Source organism: Meriones unguiculatus, chromosome 2 (assembly GCF_030254825.1).
Source record: "Meriones unguiculatus strain TT.TT164.6M chromosome 2, Bangor_MerUng_6.1, whole genome shotgun sequence".
Lineage (NCBI taxonomy): Eukaryota > Metazoa > Chordata > Mammalia > Rodentia > Muridae > Meriones > Meriones unguiculatus.
The window spans coordinates 130,142,315-130,166,267 of NC_083350.1; the positions used below are offsets into that span (position 1 = coordinate 130,142,315).

Consider the following 23,953-nt stretch of genomic DNA (forward strand, 5'->3'; position numbering starts at 1 on the left):
ATGCCACACAGTGTCATCTCAGCTGCCTCACACACCTCATCTCAGGTTCAAGGCTCCTGCATGTTATGAAATACAATGTTTTTACTGTTCATGCAAAGTATTCTCTTCTTACACAAACGTCAGTTTACTTAAGGCAAACAAAACCTCACCTATTCCCTACTGTCACCCAGCATGCCAGTACAAACTGCTATATATTTGGACTGTATTTGTTACAATGTTTGCTTTTAAAAATTGCTGTTTGAGTTGCTGAGTTGAGTTTCAGACACACACACACACACACACACACACACACACACACACACGCACACGCGCGCGCGCGCAATTGCTTAAATATGTTTCTGTTTGGGATTAAAGCAGAATTTCCAACAATTTCTGAAGACCCTAAACACACTTGTACCATTTGTACTGTATACTTTCCATACTAACAATTGTAGACAGAAATATTAATCTGTTCTGAAAAATGCTGAAGATGCCATGCTCTGCAATGTCAGATTGCAGCCGACACTTAATTCTTTTTGTAAGGGCAAATAAGCACATTTATCTCATTAGTATGCCAATTAGATATCACTTTAAATAAATGGCCAGAGTAAATATATTTTAAAGTTTGTCTTAAATTTATGGTTTCTTATTTGATTTGTAAAACTATTTTATATATCTCTGCACTCAGAATCCTGTAAAAATTCCTCAGGCAAAAGGGAACTTAAAGTGGGAAGGCTTTAGAATTCTTGCTGTGGAACCTGGGATACTGATAACGTGCTTATTCTTGCTTCTTTGGCCCTCCCACAGACTGTCACTTGTCTGTAACCCTCTGCTCCGTTCTCCCCAGCATCGGCACATCACCTTGGTAACCCTTTCACCTTAGGGTCTTAGAAAATCATTTCTAACAGCTTCTGCAGAGCGGCCTTTCCTCACGTTTCTCAGGAGAAGTGAACGCAACACTATTTCTTCAGCGAGTATTATCAGAGCTCGGGTTCCTCTGGGAGAGCTGTAGTCCGTGTAGATGAGGCATTCACCTTGGCTGTCACCATCTCAGCAGCATAGTGCAGGGGTCCTGGCAAAAATCTGGTGCTGACCCATGCTTCCAACAAAAGACATAAACAGGGTGACCTGGTAAAAATCACATCACTTTTCTGAAACCGAACGTTTTCGTTCATAAATGGGCAAAAAGCTAGCAACCTCAGTGCGCCATCACGTGACTTGTAGCAAGTCAAGGCAAGCAGTAAGCTGATGTTCGCAGCCAGCAAAGAACAGGTGCTGTGCAATGGGGAGAAAAGATTCTATGGCAGAACAGGGGTGGCAAAACCATACTGAAATTTGTTTTCACTTCACTTTAGAATGCAGCTTCCTCCTTGATTTTCCGCTCCTTCACCAAATGTCTGGTGTGGTCTAAGGCTGTGTGCCTGTTCAGTGAAATCAGTGTGGACCATAAATTACGGGTGCCATGCAGCATTAAGCACCTAGCCAGATCCTTTTCTTCAGTTAAGACGCTAAGTAAACAGTCACCTCTGTTCTGACTCCACACCAGAACCAACCCTTTTTTCCCTCTGGCAGTGATTCGAGTGTGTTTTTTGAGCAAGGCGCTACAAGAATTGGCGGGTCTTATAAAAAACTGGTTTACCGTGAGTACACAGACGGCTCCTTCACAACGCGAAAACAAAGAGGCCCTGATGAGGAACACCTCGGAATCCTGGGTGAGTCAAGAAGAACACACTGTCTAGAATACTTTTCTTGCCTGTCCCAGCCCCAGGAAGAACAAAAATGTCATGACCTGCAGCCTGATTTCTGGACAGAAGCCAGGAAGATCGATACCACCTCACACACAGCAGCTGGTTACTTTTCCAAGAAGTTACCAGCCATAAATTTTCATGACATCATGATGACCACAAATGATTATTTACCTCTTCAGAGAGATAAGGGAAAGTGGGTGAGTTGGTTTAAGTAACTGACTTAGCCAAAGTGCACTTTCTCGGAAATCAGACGTGATGACCTAGGCTGGCTCTGTCCCAGAGGTTGCTCCTGGTTCTCCCCTAACTGGTAAACACAATCCAAACTCAAGGGTCAATCTTTCTCTTTATCTACCTAGCCGGGTGACTTTTGGGAACATGACTTAATTTTCGGTGCCTGCTTTTTTCTATAAAGTGGAAACAAAGTATTTACTAGTATGTGAAACTATAGTAATGGGTAGGTAAGATATCAGACATGAACACTTCAGAGGTAAGGATAAGATGCCCTCAATAAATGTCATTCTGGAATATTACATTAAATGTTTCTGTACCATGTAGCTATATCTTTACTCTAAATTGCTTACAACAGCAATTTAAGCTTCTGTGTTCTAAAACACAGTTACTCTTCACACCCAAGACAATGTACCTTAAACTTACCATCACTAGGGTCAAAGGCCACACAGCCCAGAAGACTAGTTTGAAGAAAGTATAGATATTCCAGATATTTTATATTAGATGTGTAAACACTATAAATTAGTTTTATGATGTGCAAATTTTGCTGACTTAAAGAAAGATAATAATCAAATGAATCTCCCTCAAGTTGTATTTTTTAAAAATCCTTGCCCCTTTTCAAATTGCTTCATTGTAGCAATAATGGACTTTTAAAATACCAAGGTTTCCAACTTGCCACACATTTGCTTCTTGATCCTGGGGATACCTGTCAGAGGACACAGCCACGTTCTGTATGTCACAGGACAAATAGCAGAAACTAATGTTCTTTGCCCCTAGGTCCTGTCATTTGGGCAGAAGTAGGAGACATCATTAAGGTTACCTTTCAGAACAAAGGACCATATCCTCTCAGCATCCAGCCAATGGGGGTGAGATTCACTGTGGAAAATGACGGAACATATCATGTCCCACCTGCCAACTCCTCAAAGGGAGGTGAGTTGGGAATGCAGTCCTGAGAGAGCTGAGGGCAGGATGCCAAATACTCCCCAGGTCACTTTTAGAAAGGATGCAAACAGCAAATAAATTGCTTTCCTGTATACTTTCCAATTAGTTTATGGAATCTTTTTCTGCCTTAATTGGATAACTACTGACAATCCTAATAAGACTTTACTTAGGCTGTATCAATTATACATTTCTGAAATACTACTGGGTGGATTTTTAAAAAGTTTGTGCAATATTAAGAAGTTTAGAGGCTCGTTTTTGACTATTTAAAAAATACAGAAAGCTATAACCAAAATTATTAATAATTTATAATTTTATAGACAATCATATATGTATGTATAGGTAATCCTTCTGCTTTCATATTTGTATATATAACATACTTTAAATATGATTGTTTATAGTATATAAATATACTGGCATTATAGTTTTGTGATGTTTGCTCTCTTAACATTATAAGCATTTATTAATATGCTTTTAGTAATAAAAGTATACAATATGATATATTCAAGTATTTTTATTAAAGTGTTTATTAAAATATATCAAATATTATTTATTACCAATGAAATCTCATAATTTTGCAACCAATTTCAATGTCTAGGCAGGTTATTGAAGCTTTGTGGGTTCAGTTTTAGGTGAAATTTTGGGTAATTTGCAAAGGATCACAGGTTAAATTCCTTTCCATTCTCCTATTACTTTCTGTTCAGTTTGGTCAACAGAAAATGAACTGATTACGTCCTTCTGCAATGCAGTTTTCTAACTGATAGAAGGGTAGAGGTGATGGCATTTGGAAGAAAATTGCACATAGCCCAAAGAGAGAGAGCAATCCTGGATAGGCATTTTGGGCAGGGGTGGTTACTTCCTAAGTTTATCACATCAGTCTGTCAGCGCAAAAGGGACTCTGTTCTAATTGGGGCCAAGGAGCTTAGAAGTGTGTTATGTGGCCTAGTCTACTGTGTGGCTCAGCAGTCACATTAGACAGCACATATGTAACATTGCTGTTGTGTTCATTCCTGTAGGTGTACCTCATCCTAAGGCAGCCTCCCACGTGGCACCCAAAGAAACCTTTACGTATGAATGGACTGTCCCCAAAGGAGTGGGTCCCACTTATGCAGATCCTGTGTGCCTATCTAAGATGTATTATTCTGGCGTAGACCCCACCAAAGACATATTCACTGGGCTTATTGGGCCAATGAAAATATGCAAGAAAGGCAGCTTACTCAAAAATGGGAGACAGGTAAGCCCAGGTGGGGGAGAGTGAAAATGACTCCCAGTATGTTTTAAACTGTTCTGTAAGAATATTTCTAGGCTTTAAGGACACTGAAGATTTGTGTCTCATTTCAAATTTTACTCAGATTCATAGGATTTGTGTTATGGTTGGGCATAGTGATATGCACTTGAAATCTCAACACTAGAGTATGATAAGGCGGAGGATCAAAAGTGTGAAACTATTCTGGGCTTCATGGCAAGATCACGCATTAAAAAAAGTACTCTACATTTTTTTTTCTGGTAGAAATATCTCAAGAATTCTTTTTTGATAAAGTTAATAATAAAAAATGACCTCGTGACTCACAATCATAATCCCATCGATTTTTTAATCTGTCAAGTAGTTATTTTATGATGTACCTCTGAAGATATAAGGGGTCCTGTCATGTGATCTTGCATACCAGCATTTAGGAAGTGGAGGCAAAAAAAAAAATAATAAAAAAGCTCAAGACTATCTTCAGCTACTTAGAGTGTGAGGCAATTCTGGGCTTCACGAGACCCTGTTTCAAACAAACTAACAAAATTATAAAGATTTATTATAACTATTATATTTATTATAAAGCCCTCCTAAGCTGGGCGTGAAGACACATGCATGCAGGTCTAGTGCTTGAGAGATAAAAGGATCACACTTAGTGAGATGTGGTGGCACTCACCTTTAATCCCAGCACTTAGAGGAGCAGAGACAGGTAGATCTCTGTGAGTTCAAGGCCTGTCTGGTCTACAGATCCAAGTACCAGAACAGCCATGGCTACACAGAGAAACTATATATTGAAAAATGGGGGTGGAGAGGGGCCGGAGAACCACACTTAAGACCAGTGGTAAGAGCTTTCCTCTGGAGATGGTAATAAGTGTCTCCTCACCCCGGGGAGGCCATGGATAGACTAAGGAAGTGATGCTACCCAAGTCTAGCTCAGTGAACCTGTGGCTTTACTGCGTTACTTACAGGAGCATAAGTGACTTAAAAGTATCAGATCACCAAGAAACTCACCCTAGACAACCTCTGTCACTGATACAGTTTTCCGAAAGATCTGACCCTCATGTCTGCACCTTAGTTGGTCTTTTTCACCTTAATATCATCTTGTTCACTTGAATGAACCATAAGAGAAAGGCAAACAGGAGTTCAGTATTCTCTTCCCTGAGGGCTCATTTGCTTTGGTTCCATGGACTGATTGTCTTCTGAATACCTGGGCCATTTTCTAAACTGCAGAGTATTCTAGTTCTTTATTTTTGTTTTAATCCACCTGAAGATTGTATAGCCTTCTTCTGGCTCTTTGGCATTTCCTCACTGAAGATGATTTGTAGATTATAGGGATTCTTACCGGGTTCATGAACGCAAAAGGCATCTTTCCCAATTCCAGCATACAGATATACCCACAGTAGTTTTTAATTCTAATCACTGTAACAAAGTACCCAAGACAAATAACTTAGAGGCGAGGTGTCTGTTTTGGCTCTTGGTTTTAGAAGGTTCAGTCACAGTCAGCTAGTTCCATTCCATTTCGGCTGTAGTGGAACATATGTGCATATGGTAGAAAAAAGCTTTTCATCCTCATGATAAATAGCCAAGGTTCGTTCAAGACAGAGAGAAAGAGGGGTAGATGGGGGAGGGAGGATGAGTGAGAGAGAAGGAGAGAGGAGAGAGATAGAGGGATGTAGCCTATGGCACTCAAGGGTACAATCCAAGGGACCTTGTCCCTTCAACTGGTGTTGGTTCTCCTCCTGCCTAGGGGCTGTCTCCCTAGCAGCACACGAAGTCAGGAGGGGCATGAGATGGGGAGTGCTCCTGGAATGGCCGTGGAGCACTGTACAGGAGTCACATAGCCTGGGAGCCACTGCAGGGAGCTAGTTCAGTTTTAATTCCAGAAAACAAAGGTTTACATATCCCTTGTTGAGTGTGCGTGTGGCTTCAAGGATAGGTGTACATAACTGGTTCAAACTAGGTACTTCAAGGATGCTTGATTTGCATTAAACAACATGCTTCTATCCTATGAATGGAAACACAGCACCTAATTATATATAGGGATTCTTACTGGGTTCATGAACGCAAAAGGCATCTTTCCCAATTCCAGCATACAGATATACCCACAGTAGTATATTAATATTGGGAGGGAAGAGCTAGCAGGGAGCTGTGTCAGAGGTGGCATATCAATGTGGTTAGGGGTGTCAGTGTCTCAAGACACTGTCCAGATGAATTCAGGCAGAGAGCAGGAGTCCCTGCTGAGGGGAGGGCGTCCTATGCCTTATAAAGCTCAGAATAGCTATCCGGACTCGGGAGGACTGCAGCCTCAAACAGCAGGGTTATTCCAAGCAGCTGGGCTGAACCTAAAGTTTCCATTACCAGCCATCAATGCCATTAGCCAGGAACCAATTCTTTAACAGATGGCTTTCGGGACATTTCAAATCTAAACTACAACACCTGTATTCGAATAACCTTTATTTTTAGTGGTTTCAATTTCTATGGGCAAAGTGAGCATGAAGGAAAAAGGAAATTTGAAGTTTTAGATGCAAGAGGTTCAAGTTACCTTAGTAAACCACAAATCCTCAAGAGACACCAGTGAAATCTTGGGTGGCCAAGTGGCCTATGTCATGGGCCAGGTTTTAAAGGGGAATTGAAACTTCTGTTCACGTTCCTCAAAATGGTTTGTACAGAGCATTGCACAAAGAAATCTTTCCCATTGTGTCTTCACCTCCTTGTTATTTTGATTTGCAGAAAGATGTAGACAAGGAGTTCTACCTGTTTCCCACGGTGTTTGACGAGAATGAGAGTTTACTCCTGAATGATAATATCAGGATGTTCACGACCGCACCTGATCGTGTAGATAAGGAAGATGAAGACTTTCAGGAGTCGAATAAGATGCACTGTGAGTACTGTATCTCTTCCACGGGCCCAGGCTGCTTCAGGGTGGCCTAGGTATCTGTTAAACCTAAACTGAACAGCTGCTTTCATTGCTTTTCAATAAATACTTACTAGTGCTCTGAAGGCAATATCTTTGGCTATAAAACAAACAAATATCAAAACAAACAAACATCACTTTAGAATAACCAAATATAGCAGAATGTGTCATTCACTCATTCACGTATTATTGATTGATTGATTGATTGAGACAGAGTTTCATTTATGTAGCCTTGACTGTCCCAGAGCTAGTTCTGTAGGCCAAGATGGTCTTAAAGTCACATATATTCAATGTGTCTTTAAAAAAAAACATTTATTTATTTAGAGGGGAGCAGGGACAGGGGAGGAAAGGAGGGAGGGAGGAGGGACACAGAGGGAACTAGCATGTGCCACGGTGCCGTGGAGGTCATAGGACAACGTGCACAAGTCAGTGTTCTCTTCCCAGCATTTGGGTTTTGGGGATCACCTGACAAGGGTGGGCTTCCCATCAAGTGGCTTTATCTGTTGAGCTATTTTGCTGGCCTCTGTGTATTTAGAGTGTGGTCTCTAGATCAGCAGCCTGTTTTACCCCAAGAGCTTGTTAGAATTGTAAATTCTTGGACCCACTTTTGAGTTACTGAATTATAAATGTTAGAATAATTCCCAGGAATCTGTACTTAACAAATCCTTTAACTGATTCTGATGGCATGCTCAGTTTGAAAATAATGAGTTAGGTGCTTTCCTCATTCGTAATGACAGGCTCCTTTTATTTTTCAATGATCCAAAAAGATGAACTCTGCCATCATGACTTTCATACTTGATTGCTTATCAGAATTAACTGACAAGTTTTAAAATTCCTAAGACCCAAGGAAGCTTGCAGCAATTTTATTTAAATGAAGACGAGCATCAGTTTTATTATGCTTTAGCTAATTTAAATGTAGTTCATGTTTAGAGATGGTGAGCTAATTGTTCCAAAGACCCACACCATTCAGAGATAACAGTAAACATTACTGTAATGGGAAGAAGCAGAATTTGTGAAGTTGAAGTACAGATTGCTTTTTTTCTTTTAAAGCTGGAATAATTTTAGTCACACCACCCAAAATCTCTACAATATTACTTTAATACGATATTACATTTTTTTTGCACTTTGGAAACAGCAGTGAGAGAAATTTTCCTACCCAGGATTTTCGCAGCTTTCCAAGATGAATCAGGGAAAATTCTTTTTTCAGGTAAAACAACAGATACATTGCCAGTGTGTGACATACCGAGGGTGAGCTGTTACTATTTCCAGATGTAGTGTTCACAAACGACCTCTGAAAAAAGAAACACAGCCTGGAATTTCATTCCAGCTAAAACCCCTGAAATCCCCAGAGTGGCGGGGACACCGAAGCTCATGCTCTGTGAACTCAGATCTGCTCCCTGCAGCCCGGGCTGCTCTAGAAAAACATTTCTGACACAGAAACAACGGGCAGGCTTGTGTGTGTCCTTACATTAGGAAGTCAGGAAGGAGGTTTCCATCTAAAGGAATATTATCTTTAAACCTTTCCCTCTTTCCCTTCTTCAACTTTTGCAGCCATGAATGGATTCATGTACGGGAATCAGCCTGGCCTCAATATGTGTCTGGGAGAGTCCATTGTGTGGTATTTGTTCAGTGCTGGGAACGAGGCTGACATACACGGGATATACTTCTCAGGAAACACTTACTTGTCCAAAGGAGAGAGACGAGACACCGCAAACCTATTCCCCCATGCAAGTCTCACCCTTCTCATGAAGCCCGACGTGACAGGTGCGTTTCTCTTATTGGTCAATGCCTTAATCGGGTTACTAGTGCCGGGATGAAATATCGTGACCAAAGAAATCGGGGAGGGAAGGGTTTATTTGGCTCAAGCTTCTACGTAACTTTCATCATTGAAGGAAGTAGGGAGAGGAACTCAAGAAGGACAGGAGTTGATACAGGGGACTCGGAGGGGAGCTGCTTACTGGTTTCCTCTTCTTGGCTGGTCCAGTGTGCTTTCTAATAGAACCCGGGACCACCAGCCCAGGGATGGAACCGCCCACAATGGGCTGACTTCTCCCCAGTCGATCACTAAGTAAGAAAATACCCTACGGCTGTATCCTATAGAGGCATGTTCTCATCTGAGTTTCCCTCCTTTCAAATGACATTAGCTTTTGTTGAATTGAAAATAAAACTAGCTAGGACAGTAAATTTATGCAGTTTTGGTTGAAAACTGTATATTGGGTGATAAACATTCAAACCTTCCCAAATAGAGCTTCTCTTAAAAGAATTACTGGGCCACTGTTGTTGAAATACTCATCAGGTGAACTTCTTTCCTATTTGTGGGTGGAGTGTGTGTGTTTCTTGTTTCAAACGGCAGCATCTCTGAGATGGGCCCTTTTCAGTTAAATTCCATCTAAAGATAACTTTGAAAAAGCAGACTAGAAGAAATGACTCCTGCATGCAGGCTTTCCTCTTGTCTCTACAGCTTTGATATGGGGGTGGCTTGCTGACTGCTTGCAGTTGGGTATTCTATAGTAGAACTGTAGCCAAACGCATTTAGACACAACTGTAAGCCTGGTTCTCAAGGATTAAATTAAATTAAAACAAAGAGGAAAGAATGTTAATCAGATCATGAAAATATAATCACTTGTGACTCACTGGGCTACTCAAGATCAGGCAACTTTAAGCCCATGAATAAAAATAAAAGAGAAGAGGGTGATAGATAATAGTGAGAGATACTCTTCAGAGATGCACTCTTAAGAGATATAAGAATTAAGAGCGTAGTTGGGTGTGGTGGTGCACACCTGCAATCCCAGCACTCTGAGAGGCAGAAGCAGGCAGATCTCTGTGAGTCTGAGGCCAGCCTGATTTACAAAGTGGTCCAGGACAGCTGGGGCTACACAGAGAAACCCTGTCTCGAAAAACAAAACAAAACAAAAACAAAAAAGAAAAAGAATATGTAAGAGCATGAGCTATGCACACATCTGTAGTTTTTTTTTTTTAATGCCATTCAATTTACCAATAAAGACTCACTAGCCAGCTGCTGACACGAAAGCCTGCTAGCTCAGAATGGCAGAGAAAGCACCCAGCTGACCTTCCTCCTCAGCCATGTTCCTTTCCCCCGTCATCTCAAAAACTCCTCAAACCAAATGTCCCTCTCTTCTACTTCCTGTGCATCTCTCCATCCATTCTCCTGACTTCCTCTTACTCTCTATGTTTTTTTTTTCTTTCCCTGTATTCACTCCCGTGTTAGCTGGTTACTTGCTTCACCTCTTAACCCACGGTTGATTTTATATAATCTTATTTACAACATTCAAGCAGAAAGTTCTTGGATTAAAGGTGTGTACTATGTCCGAGGCACACAACTAGAAACAGGTTTTTCCGAAAAACAAGATAATCTTGGATTTCACAGAGTGATCAAATGTTCCGAATCCTGCATCTGTGAAGTTCCCAGCAGGGAGAATAACACATGTCCTGAGACAGATACACCCTTTGCTGGTACTGAGAACAGTAAAGAGACTTTTGTGTTTGGAGAAGAGCAAGCAGTGGGTGATGTGAGGATCAGAACCGTGGGAAGCCTGATGAGCCGAGATAGTAACTGATGCTCAGTAAGTCTGGGGGATAAAAATAGTGATCAAAATGTGACTAGTTTTCTATTTTACCACTGCAGGGACCTTTGATGTAGAATGTCTTACAACAGATCACTACACAGGTGGCATGAAGCAAAGATACACCGTGAACCAGTGCGGGCGTCAGTCTGAGGACCCTACAGTCTACCTGGCAGAAAGGACCTACTATATTGCAGCAGTGGAGGCGGAATGGGACTATTCACCAAGCAGGGTCTGGGAAAAGGAGCTGCATCGTTTGCAAGAGCAAAAGTAACTTTCCAACCTCAGATTCCCAAAGGACTCAGCTGTAGCTTTGAGACTCCCTTTCCTTAAAGATTTGTGCTAACCCTCAGGAAAAAGCGACAGCAGCATTAAGCAATAGCAAGGAGCACTTTCTGGGAATCTGTGTTCACTCATTTCTACTTCTCTTGGCATCCTCCTAGGATACCGTCCCTTGACCTATTCTGACTCTGCATCCCTGCTTTTCTGACGGACTGTCACTTGCGTTCAAACTCAACCCAACTGAGAGCAGCCACAGTGTTGCTTGTTTCTTCCCCCTGATTTCATTTCCAGTATTAACAATCAGTCATTCCATATTCCTAAATCTGCTTATGCTTTTTAAATGCTCAGAAGTTTTTTTCCTCTAAGGCCTTAACAAAAATATGTTCAGAGCCACTAATGACACAAACACTGTAAAAAAAAAAAAAGTTAAAAAAAATCAGTAAGAATAAATCCCAGTAAAAAACATCAGCCTCAGGAGCATAAAAAACCATCCATCTCAAAATCATGTGGCATCAGCTGACACTTCTACGGTGGCCCCCCCTTTTTTTCCCCAGGCATGTCTGCTCGATCATGTAATTTTCATCCTGTGACCTCATGTGCACATGATCTGAGGAGTTAGGCTAACCAGTGGGACAGGTAGGCCCAGGGCGCCCAGTGGACCTAACGACCTCGCGGACAGAGGCTAGCTCGATAGTTTGATTTCAGTGATACATGTGGTTTGAGATAGAAAGGACTGAAAGGTTGTTTTTGTGATTTGCATAAAGTGGTTAAAAAGAACCATTAGTCAACTAAAACTTTAGAAAAAAGGAATAACTAGGAAAAAAATGTGCCATTTCAGTTTCTATTGACTGAAAATATTGCATTAACTCCAAATTGTTTGAACTTGGACTCAATACTTTAGAGTATGAAATTGTGATGAGATGATTTGATCAATGCCTCTCTTTAGGGGCATAAGAACTAAGGCTCCTTCTCCAGACGGGGCCAGGACAGGAGCAGCTCACTGGACAGGTCTCTTTATATCACATCTCCCTTTTTTAAAATTTTATTTTATCTATATATTTATTTATTACAATTTATTCACTTTGTATCCCCACTGCAACCCCTTCCCTTGTCTACTCCCAGTCCTACCCACCCTCCCTCTTCTCTCTCTATGCCCTTTCCTAGTCCCCTGATAGGAGGTCCTCCCCTTCTCTCTGATGCTAGCTTATCAGGTCTTATCAAGGCTGACTTCATCCTCCTCCTCTGTGGCCTGGCAAGGCTGTACCCCCAGGGGGGGGGGAATCAAAGAGCCAGCCACTGAGTTCATGTCAGAGATGGCCCCTGTACCCCTTACTAGGGAACCCATTTGGAAACTGAGCAGCCAATGGGCTTCCTTTGAACAGGGGGTCTAGGTCCTCTCCATGCAAGGTCCTTAGGTTGGAGTATTGGTCTCTGCAAGGGCCCCTGCACCCTGCACCTGTATTTTGGACATCTCCCTATTTTTAAAGTTTTTTTTTTCTCTCTCACTGGGATGAAAAATAAGTTTAAATGAGCGTAACTAGTCACAATAATTTTTAATCAAAAATTAAAACTTAATTCCTTTCCTTTCATGAAAACAAATACTAATCTGCACTGACTTTCCTTTTCTAGTGTATCAAATGTATTTTTGGACAAGGAAGAGTTTTACATAGGCTCAAAGTACAAGAAAGTTTTGTATCGGCAATTTACCGACAGCACATTCAGAGAACAGGTGAAGAGAAAAGCTGAGGACGAGCACCTGGGCATCCTTGGTAAGGTGACCAGCCCCATCGTGGTGGCCTTGTATTAGTGACAAGAGCTGCCTGCAGCAGCTGGCATCCATGTAGATGGTCTCCCTAGTTCTTACTGCAAAGCCATTCAAACAACAACAACAACAACAAAAAAAAAAAATCATTCAACAACAACAACAACAAAAAAACCCAGAAATTTGTGTTTGCTGAATAATACAGATACTATCACTTATTTCCACCAGGAATAATGTGTTATTCCAAAAACTGATAAAATTACTTCTATTTGATGTCGATAGTTTTGGTGAAGTTTCTAGAAAATACCTCTGAATAAATAGCTTACCCAATTTCTCCTTTTTATTCCACCCCTCCCCCCAAAAAAACCCCACTTCTATTTACTTGAAAAATTAAGATGTAATCAGTTACAAGAAAAAGATAGACGTGGGGATGAAAAAATGTATTTCCTTATACAGAATCAGGGGAAAGTTGGCTTTGGGTTATCAGGAGCCACATTAAGACAGAGTATATAACCTGAAACCTGTGAGGTGAGGTGCTCAATTTTTGAACCTTTCCTGGGTTCCAGGGAATCAGACTTTCCCTTGTGAGATACTCTAGATCAGTGGTTCTCGACCTTCCCAATGCTACGACTCTTTTTTGGTGACCCATCCATAAATTAATTTCTTTGCTCCTTCATAAATGTAATTTTGCCACTGTTACGGATTGTACTGTAAAGTATCTGTTTTCTGATGATCTTAGGCAACCACTGGGATAAGGTTGTTCAATCCCCAGGTTGAGAACGGCTGCTTTAGTGCTAATGGCGCTTCTGAGGGTAACAGGAAATGCACAGGAAATGGCTATAGTTGTCTGGAGAACAGAAACTGGAGGGTCAGCTTCATCCTCGTCAGCGCAACCCTTTGCTAATTTCATGCTCGGTAGAGGCTGGAAGTCCTAACACTGAGCCCTAAGAGTAAGCTGTGCAAAGCAGCTCCTGGCCTGCCCCTAGCTGTCCCTGTTAGACTCTGACCCTCAGAGCTTTGTTAGGCTACAGCTTCCCCCGGAACATTGGATGAGAGTTATACTATGGTCTCCAGATTCAGAGAAACTTTCTCTTGTGCTTTTATGCAGTCCTCTGGGACCCGAAATAAATCATAGACTGTAACAGCATAAATCCATGGACAAAAAAAAGGAGCTTTGTGATTTTTTTTCCTCTTTTCTTTTTAATTTTTTATTTAACTTTTATTAATTACACTTTATTCATTTTGTATCCCCCATAAGTCCCTCCCTCCTCCCCTCCAAGTCCCCCCTACCCCCCTTTCTGCATGCATGCCTCTCCCCAAGTCCACTGATAGGGAAGGTCCTCCTCTCCTTCTTTCTGATCTTAGTCTATCAGTTCTCATCAGAAGTGGCTGCATTGTCAGGGTTCTAGGTTCCATGAATAGTCCTTGGTTGGAGTATGAGTCTCTGGGAAGTTCCCTGTGTTCAAATTTTCTTGTTCTGTTGCTCTCCTTGTGGATTTCCTGTCCTCTCCAGCTCTTACTATTTCCCACTTCTTACATAAAATTCCATTCACTCTGCCCGACAGTTGCCCATCAGGCTCAGCATCTGCTTTCACAGTCTGCATGGCAGAGGCTTTCAGAGGCCCTCTGTGGCAGGTTCCGAGGTTGTTTCCTGTTTTCTTCTTCTGGCTTTCAGAGGCCCTCTGTAGCAGGTTCCTAGGTTGAGCTTTGTGATTAATATTAAAAACATATATATATATATAAAGAACAAGGAGCTTCCATCCTTTACACTGAAAAGTTACCTGATTTTTGCCTTTATCACTGACGGAAATTCCAATATACTAAGCTGCTCTTCCTTTTCACTTCTACCAGGTCCAAAACTTCATGCAGATGTTGGAGACAGAGTTAAAATTGTCTTTAAAAACATGGCATCCAGGCCGTATTCCATACATGCTCACGGGGTGAGAACAGAGAGTTCTACAGTTGTTCCAACACTGCCAGGTACTGGGGGCAGAGGGACGTATCACACAGATTTTATAGAAACTCCACCAATGCTAGCTGTTGTAAAGAGTAAGTCCTTCCAAATGAATTTGTTGCCAGGGAATGCAAAGGAAGGCGGGGACAAAAGATGCCGGGAACAGCTCTGTGTGGGTTCTTGAGTACAAACACATGTTTACACCAAAACAATTTGCAGGAAGGCTGAAAAACAAACATGGAGGTACCAAAGACTTAGAAACATGGAAGAATAAGCCAGAGAGATGTCCCCTGAACTGATCCGAGGTGGCATCTGCTGTTCTGTGAGGTAGACCAGTCATGCACCAGCCTCTCTAACAATGTCTGTGGTTTGGAATTTTAAAGCCTAAGTGTTTGCTTCAGTGGCAGGCATGTCCCAGGAGCTCAAGAGATGTTTAATTAAGATGAAAATGGAGATATATTATACACACTGAAATAAGAAACAAAATTGTTTTACAGGGAAGGGTTCGTTTTAAAAACTTATCAGAGCTGGGCACGGTGGTGCACACCTGTAATTCCGGCACTCTGGGAGGCACAGGCAGGTGGATCTCTGTGAGTTCAAGGCCAGCCTGATCTACAAAATGAGTCCCGAACAGAATAGACCACACAGAGAAACCCTGTCTCAAAAACAAAACAAAATGAAACAAAACAAAAACACAGAAAACAAAAATAAATAAAATAACCAAAAAAAAACAAAAACAAAAACAAAACCCTTATCAGTTCCCAAACATAGTCAAACAAAAAAAGAGAGTGCCCTGTAGAATTACTTTTATAAATTTAAGGGAAGATAAAGCAAAAACTTCTCTCTTGATTTTCTAAAAGAGATAAAAGCAGACAATATTGAGTGGTAAACAAGGCTATGAAAAAGGCCCATGAGAGCACCGTAATGATGTTGTATTTTAGGTAGCACAGTCACAGGGCTGGACATGGTGAACACACTTCAATGATGAAGGAGACACAGCTCAGGTAACTGTGATATAATATTCTAGGCCTCAAAGTGGAAACATGTTTTGTGTCTCTTAGAAACAGTAAAGAGGACAGGGATAAGAGCAGAGTGAAGAGGGGAACAGAGTGTTAGCAGATGGGAAACAGGGAAAGAAGGGATAAAGTAGGAAACTTGGGAATGGATGAAAAGAACAGAGAACCAGGTAGGGGGTCTATGATTAGGACTCAAGGGTGTTTGTTTGTTTGTCTATTTATTTATTTATTATTTACTTTATATCCTGGTAATAGCCCCATCCTTCCTCACCTCCCAGTCCCACCCTCCCTCCTTTTCTCCCATCTCCCTCCCCAATTCCTCTGAGAAGGGAAGCTCCCTTTCCCATCTGCTCTAGCTCCTTGAGTCATAACAGGGCTGAGTGTGTCCCCTTGCCCTATGGCCTCACAAGGCAGTCCCTCCACGGGAAAGTAATTAAAAAGCTGGCAAGAAAGTCCATGTCAGAGAAAGACCCTGCTCCCGTACTAGGGCACCCACACGAGGCCTGAGCTGCCCATCTGTTACTTCTTTGTAGGGAGCCTAGGTCCAGTTCATGCATGGTCCTTGGTTGATACTTCAGTCTCAGGAAACCCCTCTGGGCCCTGATTGTCTCTGTTGATCTTCTTGTGGAGCTTCTGTCACCTCCAGGTCTTTTTCTCTTTCCTCCCACTTTTCCACAAGGCTCCCTATACCTCACTCAATGTTTGGCTATGAGCCTCAGCATCTGTTTCCAGGCACTGTTAGGTGGAGCCTCTCAGAGGACAACACTGCTTCACTCCTGTCTGCAAACATAGCAGAGTATTGTTAATAGCGTCAGGAGTTGGTCGTCTCTCATGAGGTAGATCTTGGGTTGGGCCAGGCATTGGTTGGACCTTCCCTGAGCCTCTGCTATACCTGCTCTATCTTTATCCCAGGACATCTTGTAGGCAGGATGAATTCTGAGTCAGTTTTTGTGGGTGGGTTGGTGATCTCCTCCCTCTGCTAGGAGACTAGTCTAGTTAGAGGGCATCCTCTTCAGTCTCCATGGCTCCTGCTACTAGAAGTCTCTGCTAGAGTCCCTCTCATATCCCCCCAAGGAGCCCACCCTGATTTAGGTCTCAAGCTTGTCAGAGATGCCCTCACCCAGTTTCTCTTTTCGCTACAGGCCTTTTGTCCTCCAGCCCCACGTCTACTCCTTGATATGTCTGCTTCTTTTTGTTCTAGAGCTTTCAGGTGTGCTGTTAAGTTGTTAGCATGGGATCTCTCCAATTTCTTTATGAAGTCACTTAGTGCTATGAACTTTCCTTTTAGCACTGCTTTCATTGTGTCCCATAAGTTTTGGTATGCTGTGCCTTCATTTCCATTGAATTCTAGAAAGTCTTTAATTTCTTTCTTTATTTCATCCCTGACCCAGTGGTAATTGAGTAGGGAGTTGTTCTATTTCCATGAGCTTGTAGGCTTTTGCTGTTTCTGTTAATGTTGAATTCCAACTTTAATCCATGGTGGTCTGATAAGAAGCATGGGTTATTTCAGTCTTCTAGTATCTGCTGAGGCTTGCTTTGTGACCATATACATGGTCGGTTTTGGAGAAGGTTCTGTGAGATGCTGAGAAGAATGTATATTGTTTTGTGTTTGGGTGAATTGTTCCGTAGGTATGTTAGGTCCATTTGATTCATGACCTTTATTGGTTTCATTATTTCTCTATTTAGTTTCTGTCTCAATGATCTATCCATTGGTGAGAGTGGGGTGTTGGAGTCTCCCACTATTTATGTGTGGGGTTCAATGTGTGATTTAAGCTTTAGTTTCTTTTAAAAATGTGGATGTCCTTGCATTTAGATACAAGAATGAAATGAGATGTTCAGAATTGAAATAGCTGTCATCTTGGTGGATTTTTTCCTTTAATGGTCATGAAATGCCCTTCCCCATGTCTTCTGATTAGTTTTGGTTGAAACTCTATTTTATTAGATATTAAAATGGCTGCTTCAGCTTATTTCTTGGGTCCATTTGTTTGGAATACCTTCTCCTAGCCCTTTACTCTGAGGTAATGGCTATCTTTATTGCTCAGGTGTTTCTTGTATGCAGCAGGATGGGTCCTGTTTTCACATTCATTCTGTTAGCCTGTATCTTTTTATTGGGGATTTGAGGCCATTGATGTTAAGATATATAATGACCAATGACTGTTAATTCCTGTTATTTTGAAGTTGGTGGTAGTAGAATGTGTGTTTCCTTTCTTTTGGTTTTGGGGATGTGGGTTATTTGTTTCCTGTTTCTGTGGGTGTAGTTAGCCTCCTTGGGTTGGAGTTTTCCTTCTAATATTTTCTGTAGGTCTGGATTTGTGGCTTGGTACTGTTTAAACTTGGTTTTGTCATGGAATATCTTGTTTTCTCGTGATTGAAAGTTTTGCTGGGTATAGTAGTCTGGGTTGACATCTGTCCAAGCCCTTCTGGCTTTCATAGTCTCTGTTGAGAAGTCAGGTGTAATTCTGATAGGTTTGCCTTTGTATGTGATTTGGCCCTTTTTTTCTTGCAGCTTATAATATTCTTTCTTTGCTCTTTAGATTCAGTGTTTTTATTATTATGTATGGGAGGATTTTATTTTCTGGGCCAATCTATTTGGAGTTATGTAAGCTTCTTGTATGTTTACAGCATTTTCTTTTTTTTTAGGTCAGGGAGGTTTTCTTCTATGATTTTGTTGAAAATATTTTCTGGGCCTTGGAGCTGGGAGGCTTCTGCCTTCTTTCATTCCCATTATTCTTAGGTTTGGTCTTTTCACAGTGTCCCACATTACCTAGGTGTTTTGTGTCAGGGACTTTTTAGTTTTAACATTTTCTTCAACTGATGTATTGATTACTTCAACCCTATCTTCTACACTTGAGATTCTCTCTTCCATCTCTTGTATTTTTGTTGGTGATGCTTTGTCTCTGTTTCTGTCTTCTTTCCTAGGTTTTCCACCTCCAGGATTGCCTCTGATTGTTTTCTTTATTGCTTCTAATTCCATTTTTAGGTCTTGAACAGCTTTCTCTATTTTTTTTTTACTCCATTTTCCTGTAAATCTTTAAAGGACTTATTCAATTCCTTCATTTGTTTGGATGTATTTTCCTGTAGTTCTTTATTTTCCTCCTTTAAGGCCTCTATTATTTTCATAATCTCAGATTTAAGATAATTTTTCTTATGCTTCAGATATGTTATTATCTCCTGGGCTTGCTATGATAGGATAGCTGGTTTCAAGGGGTGACATTTGGTCCTGGGTTTTGTTGCTTGTGTGCTTATGCTGACCTCTAGCCATCTGTCTAGTGTCTCTGGTGAAAGCAGGCCTGGTGATTTCTGATGTCTAGGTGGTACGGGAGGGGGTGGAGAGGGCTCTAAGGTGAATGTTGCTCGGGCTGCACAGGCAGCCTTGGGTTGGCAGATGCGGTTCAGAGGACTCTTCACCTCTGCTGGCTTTGTCCCAGGTGAGACAGGCAGGTCCAGAGTCAGCAGGGAAAGGGCTCTAAGATGAAGGGGTCGGGGAAGGGGGCACTACTGGTCTCCTTGGCATGGTGGTCAACGGGGAATGAGTCCCTCCTACAGCTCACCCCTCTGCTGGCTGTGTCCTAGATGGCAACGGAAGGTTCAGGGAGATGGTGAGCAGGTTTTGGCATTGCGAAGTCAGCTGGACAGTGAACAGTCCCTGGCTTTAAGGAATCAGATTTCGCTGTACAATCGTTTGGAGGCCAAGCAGGAGCTGTGCTCCCAACACTCATATTTGGCTGGTCTCCACCATCTTGTCCTCACGCCCTGTATGTTCATATCGTCCAGCTGGTCTCACAGGGGGAACAGTAGGGCCATGGATTGGTTGGGATGCTGACCCCAGCTATCTAGGGAGTTGCCCTTGGGGAAGTGGGAGGGGGGATTCAAGTCTGACTGCTGGCGCAGAGTACCCCTGAAACTGGGGACTCATGTTCATAAAGGCAGACCATCTTGGGCGCCGTGAGTCTGGGACTCTGCACGGCTCCTGGACCTCGTATGAAGGCACTGCCCTCACGGAGGTGGAAAAACCTGAGGTTTGGCTGGTGCAGCGGGGCATCCCTGGGACTGGGGACCTGTGCTCCGTATAGGCAGATCTGCACTGGGCACCACGGGATCTTGTGTGACTCCTTGACCTGGGAGACCGCTGTGGGGTGCCTGGAATTATGGTCCCTAGCTCCCAGGATGTCCTCTCCCATTGGGGAAACACCGATGTCCAGTGTTTTGGGTTATTCACCGTAACCACAGTCTCTGGTCATCTGTCACTCAGAAACAGTGTGCTCTGGCTGCCGCCATCTTGGAAGTCCAGGCCTCAAGGGTTTTATACTAAACATTCACCTGAATATTTGAGTTAAAGGGGATTTATCTGGTTAAGGATTTTTAAAAGGCTTTTCTGGTTGACTTATGAGTAATTGCTATAGGGGCAAAATGGAAACATTAAGGGTCAATCAGGGAAATCCTGCACTAAACTCGGTGGGGAAAAAAAAATATGAGACTTAGAATTAACCACATTTGGCTGAACCAGATGAAGGGATAAGACATTGTGATGCTGCATTTCTACTTTAAAAGAATACCAAAAGAGTCTGCTGGAAATTGGGCACTTGAGTCTTTTGGAAGGAGGTGTCAAGGGTGACTCTAAGGCTTTGGGACTCAATCCCTCATGACAGAACAGGCTGGAAGAACAATTTATAGAAATAAGAGTGCTCAGCAGAAGTGAGATGGTGAGGTCTCACTTTTACATTTTGTGTTTAACATTTACATTTTATGTTCTTGGTGAACTTTTCTGCCCAGACAAGGGATGAGGAAACTGGGACTGAAAGTGATAGTTTGAGGAAAGGCAGGAAACCCTTAATTCCAGACCTCAGCTCTTGCTCATTTCCCTAGTAAAGGATTTCAGACTCTACAGTGTTAATCTGATAGTGATATGTTTGCTGGAAGTGGCAAAGTCTAGGTACACAGAGGGTAGTCAGGACAGGTGAGTGGGCAGAGCTGCAAGTCAAGGTCTTTGGACAGATATACAGGAAGCTCTGTGGCAACTGGAAAAGGTCAGACTGGAGGAAAGCCAGGAGAATGTGGGAAGAAGGTATGTGACAAAGTAAGAGGACAGGGTAAATGTCCGTCTTCAAAGCATCAGGACTAGCATATGTCTTGAATGTGACGAAACAGTGACAAAGAAGCACACGGTATGATAGAATCAGATGACAACAGAAGGAGACAGAATTAGAACAAGTCCGTGACCTTTAAGATCAAGTGGTTTCATGGCTCCTTCTGAGGAATCGTCAGCTCATGAAGGATGATGGTGAAAAGGAAGCAGGAAAGTAAAGGAAGGTAAGGATGACTTTACAGAGCGTACAGATACACTGTGGGCAAGGTGCTGGGGCAGAGGGCAACCTAATGGTATCCACAGAAAAAAGATATTAAGTAAGAAGAGATGGATCCAGGCAGTTTCTTCAGTCTATGACATTGGAATGACCACCCTCTGGCTTTGTGGTATGGCCAGTGAATGAGAACTGATTAATTCAAGGACTTACAAAGACATAAAAATGCTTTAAAACTAAACTACCAGGCCATCAAGGTGGTTCGGTAGGTAAAGGTGCTTTCTGCCATGCCTGAGAACATCTAAAGTTGCATCTTTAGAACCCATATGGTTGAAAGAGAGAATTCCCACCTACTATCCCAACTTTCACGTGTGCTGTGACAAGCATGCTGCCGTGGCAAGCACACGCACACACCCACCCTCACCTGCACATATACTCACTATAATATTTAAAAACTAAATTCTTGAAATAATTTGGAATACTATTATTTTTTGAGTAGCTATCTTGACATTCTTACTTTCTTGATCACTGGTTATAAAGGCTTAACATATGCCTATATGCATATGCTAAATATATGCACATTGTATGTGTATAAAAACGCACATGCATGTAAAACGCATCATGTGTGTCAGATACAAACGGAATATAACCAGGCATGTAACTCTTGGTTAATTTAGGTGAAATTCGCACTTATATATGGCAAATCCCAGAAAGGTCAGGCGCTGGAAGAGAGGACACACCTTGTATCCCATGGGCTTATTACTCAACCGTGGACCATGTTAAGGTAAACTTTCAACCATTTGGTTTTTAAGAATTCCCCAGATAGAGAGAGACAATTGAAAGCAGATACAGTTAGAGCTTTCCTGTGCTCAAATCTATGTCGGAATCACAGGAATTAAGCTGCTCTGTAATCTATTTCTGGTTACATTTTTGGTAGGTTTGCTTTAAAATATAAAGTTATAATTATCGTATTCCTGGTTATTGATAATATGTAGCAAGAATTTAAAACCAATGTATTTTGTTTCTCTTTTGATATAAAAACATGTTAAATGCAAAGAACTAAGACATGTGGCTTCAGCGTTCTTTGCAGACCCTATAGCCATTCAGAACTGTAGCTATTGTTAAATAGAATATTGCAATGAAACACCCAGCAACCACCTCAAGTAAGCTGTTGTGCAGAACTAAATCTTGATCGAATCCCTTCTGAGTTCTCAACCTGTCAGTTTAGCTGCCTGCTGGGGACCCAAACAGAAATTCCCAGAGACTTATACCTAGCACCTTCTAAAATGGACACTTCTAAAGGGGTCTTCCTCCACCCCTTTATTTCCTGTTGTAAAACAACAACAAAAAGGACAGGACAAGTACCAGGTTCTACCAATTCACTCATGCAGGAACCTGAAACCATTGCTCTCTCCCAGACAATCTGCCACTATCAGTTGCTCAGCCTACTCCTCTCTGTTTTCATGCTTCAGTTCTTGTAGTTTGTTTCAGCTGCTGCTGCCCGGCCTATAGACTTTCCCCACCAAATCTTCCCTCCACTGACCAATGTGACTGGAATAACATGCAGACAGACTGCTGTTATTCCCTGTCCAATGTTTCAGTGGCTGGACCGCAGCCTGAATTTCACTAATATGATATAGCCCGAGGATGATACAAGACAAAACCTGCCATCCCTGAAAAGCACCTGGCCACACCAAACTCCCCAGGTGTTTAAGAGTTAACTGTGGTCTTTCACATAGGTATTAGCATTCTGTTTCACAATGGACAATTTCCTTGGCTTCTATTCACTTCTTCTGTTCCCAGGTGAGCTCCTATGTGAACTCCATGGGTTTGTTTCATTCAGCCGTGGGTATGTAGTGACGGCCATAATGCTTGGCTCATCATGATGAGCTCACGAGTTTATGAAATGAACAACCAACACTGTTTGTTCAGGTAGCTCATTAGTTAAGGCAACTTTTGGCCTCTGGACATATCTAAGTTCCACACCAGCCATGTGACCTGTCTGCTATGCATCATTGTTTCAACTTAACTATGTCAAGTATGAGGATACTGAAGTGGCGGCTTCCCTGTAGGCTGGGCATCCCACTAAAAAAAGCCCCTCCAAAGCCGCTGGGATTGTGGGTAAGGTCTCAGCTCCCTTAGGGGGGCGCTTCCAGGATAACTGCAGTTTTTTTTTTGCTTGTTTTCAGGATCTCTATAGCGGACTCATAGGCCCACTGATTGTTTGTCGGAAACCTTACGTTAAAGTATTCAATCCTATAAAGAAAGTGGAGTTTTCCCTCTTGTTTCTAGTGTTTGATGAGAATGAATCTTGGTACTTAGATGACAACATCAAAATGTACTCTGATCACCCGGAGAAAGTAGACAAAGACAATGAGGACTTCAGAGAAAGCAATAAAATGCACGGTATGAGGAACTACTCCAAACCACTTTCCTTTTTTCACCTTTTTCTTCTTTCAAAGAAAATCTTGTTGTAAGGCTATTTTATTAAAAAAAAAAATACAGTGATGTAAAATTCTGTTCAAAAACAAAATGAGCTATATTTAAAATCTTTACTAACTCCTCTCCCAATTCCAAATCTTCAATCCCCGTGAAAGGAATCCACAAGCAGGATTAAGGCTCCTCATATAAAGTAACTTGAAAAAAAGCGGTGATAACACTGAACTTGAAAGATGTGTTTTCCCCATCGATAGTGAAGTAAGCTCTGCTATGTTAACGTGGTAACATTTCCTGAGAAGCTGTTACGGGTTTACGCTATTCTGAAATGTACCGTCTTTTCCTCAGCCATCAATGGGAAAATGTTTGGAAACCTCCAAGGCCTCACCATGCACGTGGGGGATGAAGTCAACTGGTATGTGATGGGAATGGGCAACGAAATAGACCTGCACAGTGCTCACTTCCACGGCCACAGCTTCCAGTACAAGGTAAGGGCCACCCGCAGCGGTCATTCTTGCTCTGCCTAAGAGAGCTAACTCAAGCCAAGAAGACACTGCCTCAGGGAGATCTA

The 23,953-nt window shown here is 42.0% G+C and overlaps 1 protein-coding gene across 2 annotated transcripts in view; it reads left to right on the plus strand.

Annotated features, from left to right (window-relative positions):
* Cp (ceruloplasmin) overlaps positions 1 to 23,953 on the plus strand; it is a 59,328-nt gene that overhangs the window by 16,705 nt on the left and 18,670 nt on the right. For both annotated transcript variants that reach the window (XM_060378126.1, XM_021637856.2), the window contains exons 7-17: positions 1,552 to 1,691; positions 2,733 to 2,885; positions 3,911 to 4,128; positions 6,865 to 7,015; positions 8,600 to 8,812; positions 10,695 to 10,902; positions 12,544 to 12,683; positions 14,528 to 14,656; positions 21,624 to 21,730; positions 23,136 to 23,352; positions 23,731 to 23,870. In XM_060378126.1, coding sequence (XP_060234109.1) covers positions 1,552 to 1,691; positions 2,733 to 2,885; positions 3,911 to 4,128; positions 6,865 to 7,015; positions 8,600 to 8,812; positions 10,695 to 10,902; positions 12,544 to 12,683; positions 14,528 to 14,656; positions 21,624 to 21,730; positions 23,136 to 23,352; positions 23,731 to 23,870 — 1,816 coding nt within the window. The remainder of the gene's footprint in view (positions 1 to 1,551; positions 1,692 to 2,732; positions 2,886 to 3,910; positions 4,129 to 6,864; positions 7,016 to 8,599; positions 8,813 to 10,694; positions 10,903 to 12,543; positions 12,684 to 14,527; positions 14,657 to 21,623; positions 21,731 to 23,135; positions 23,353 to 23,730; positions 23,871 to 23,953) is intronic.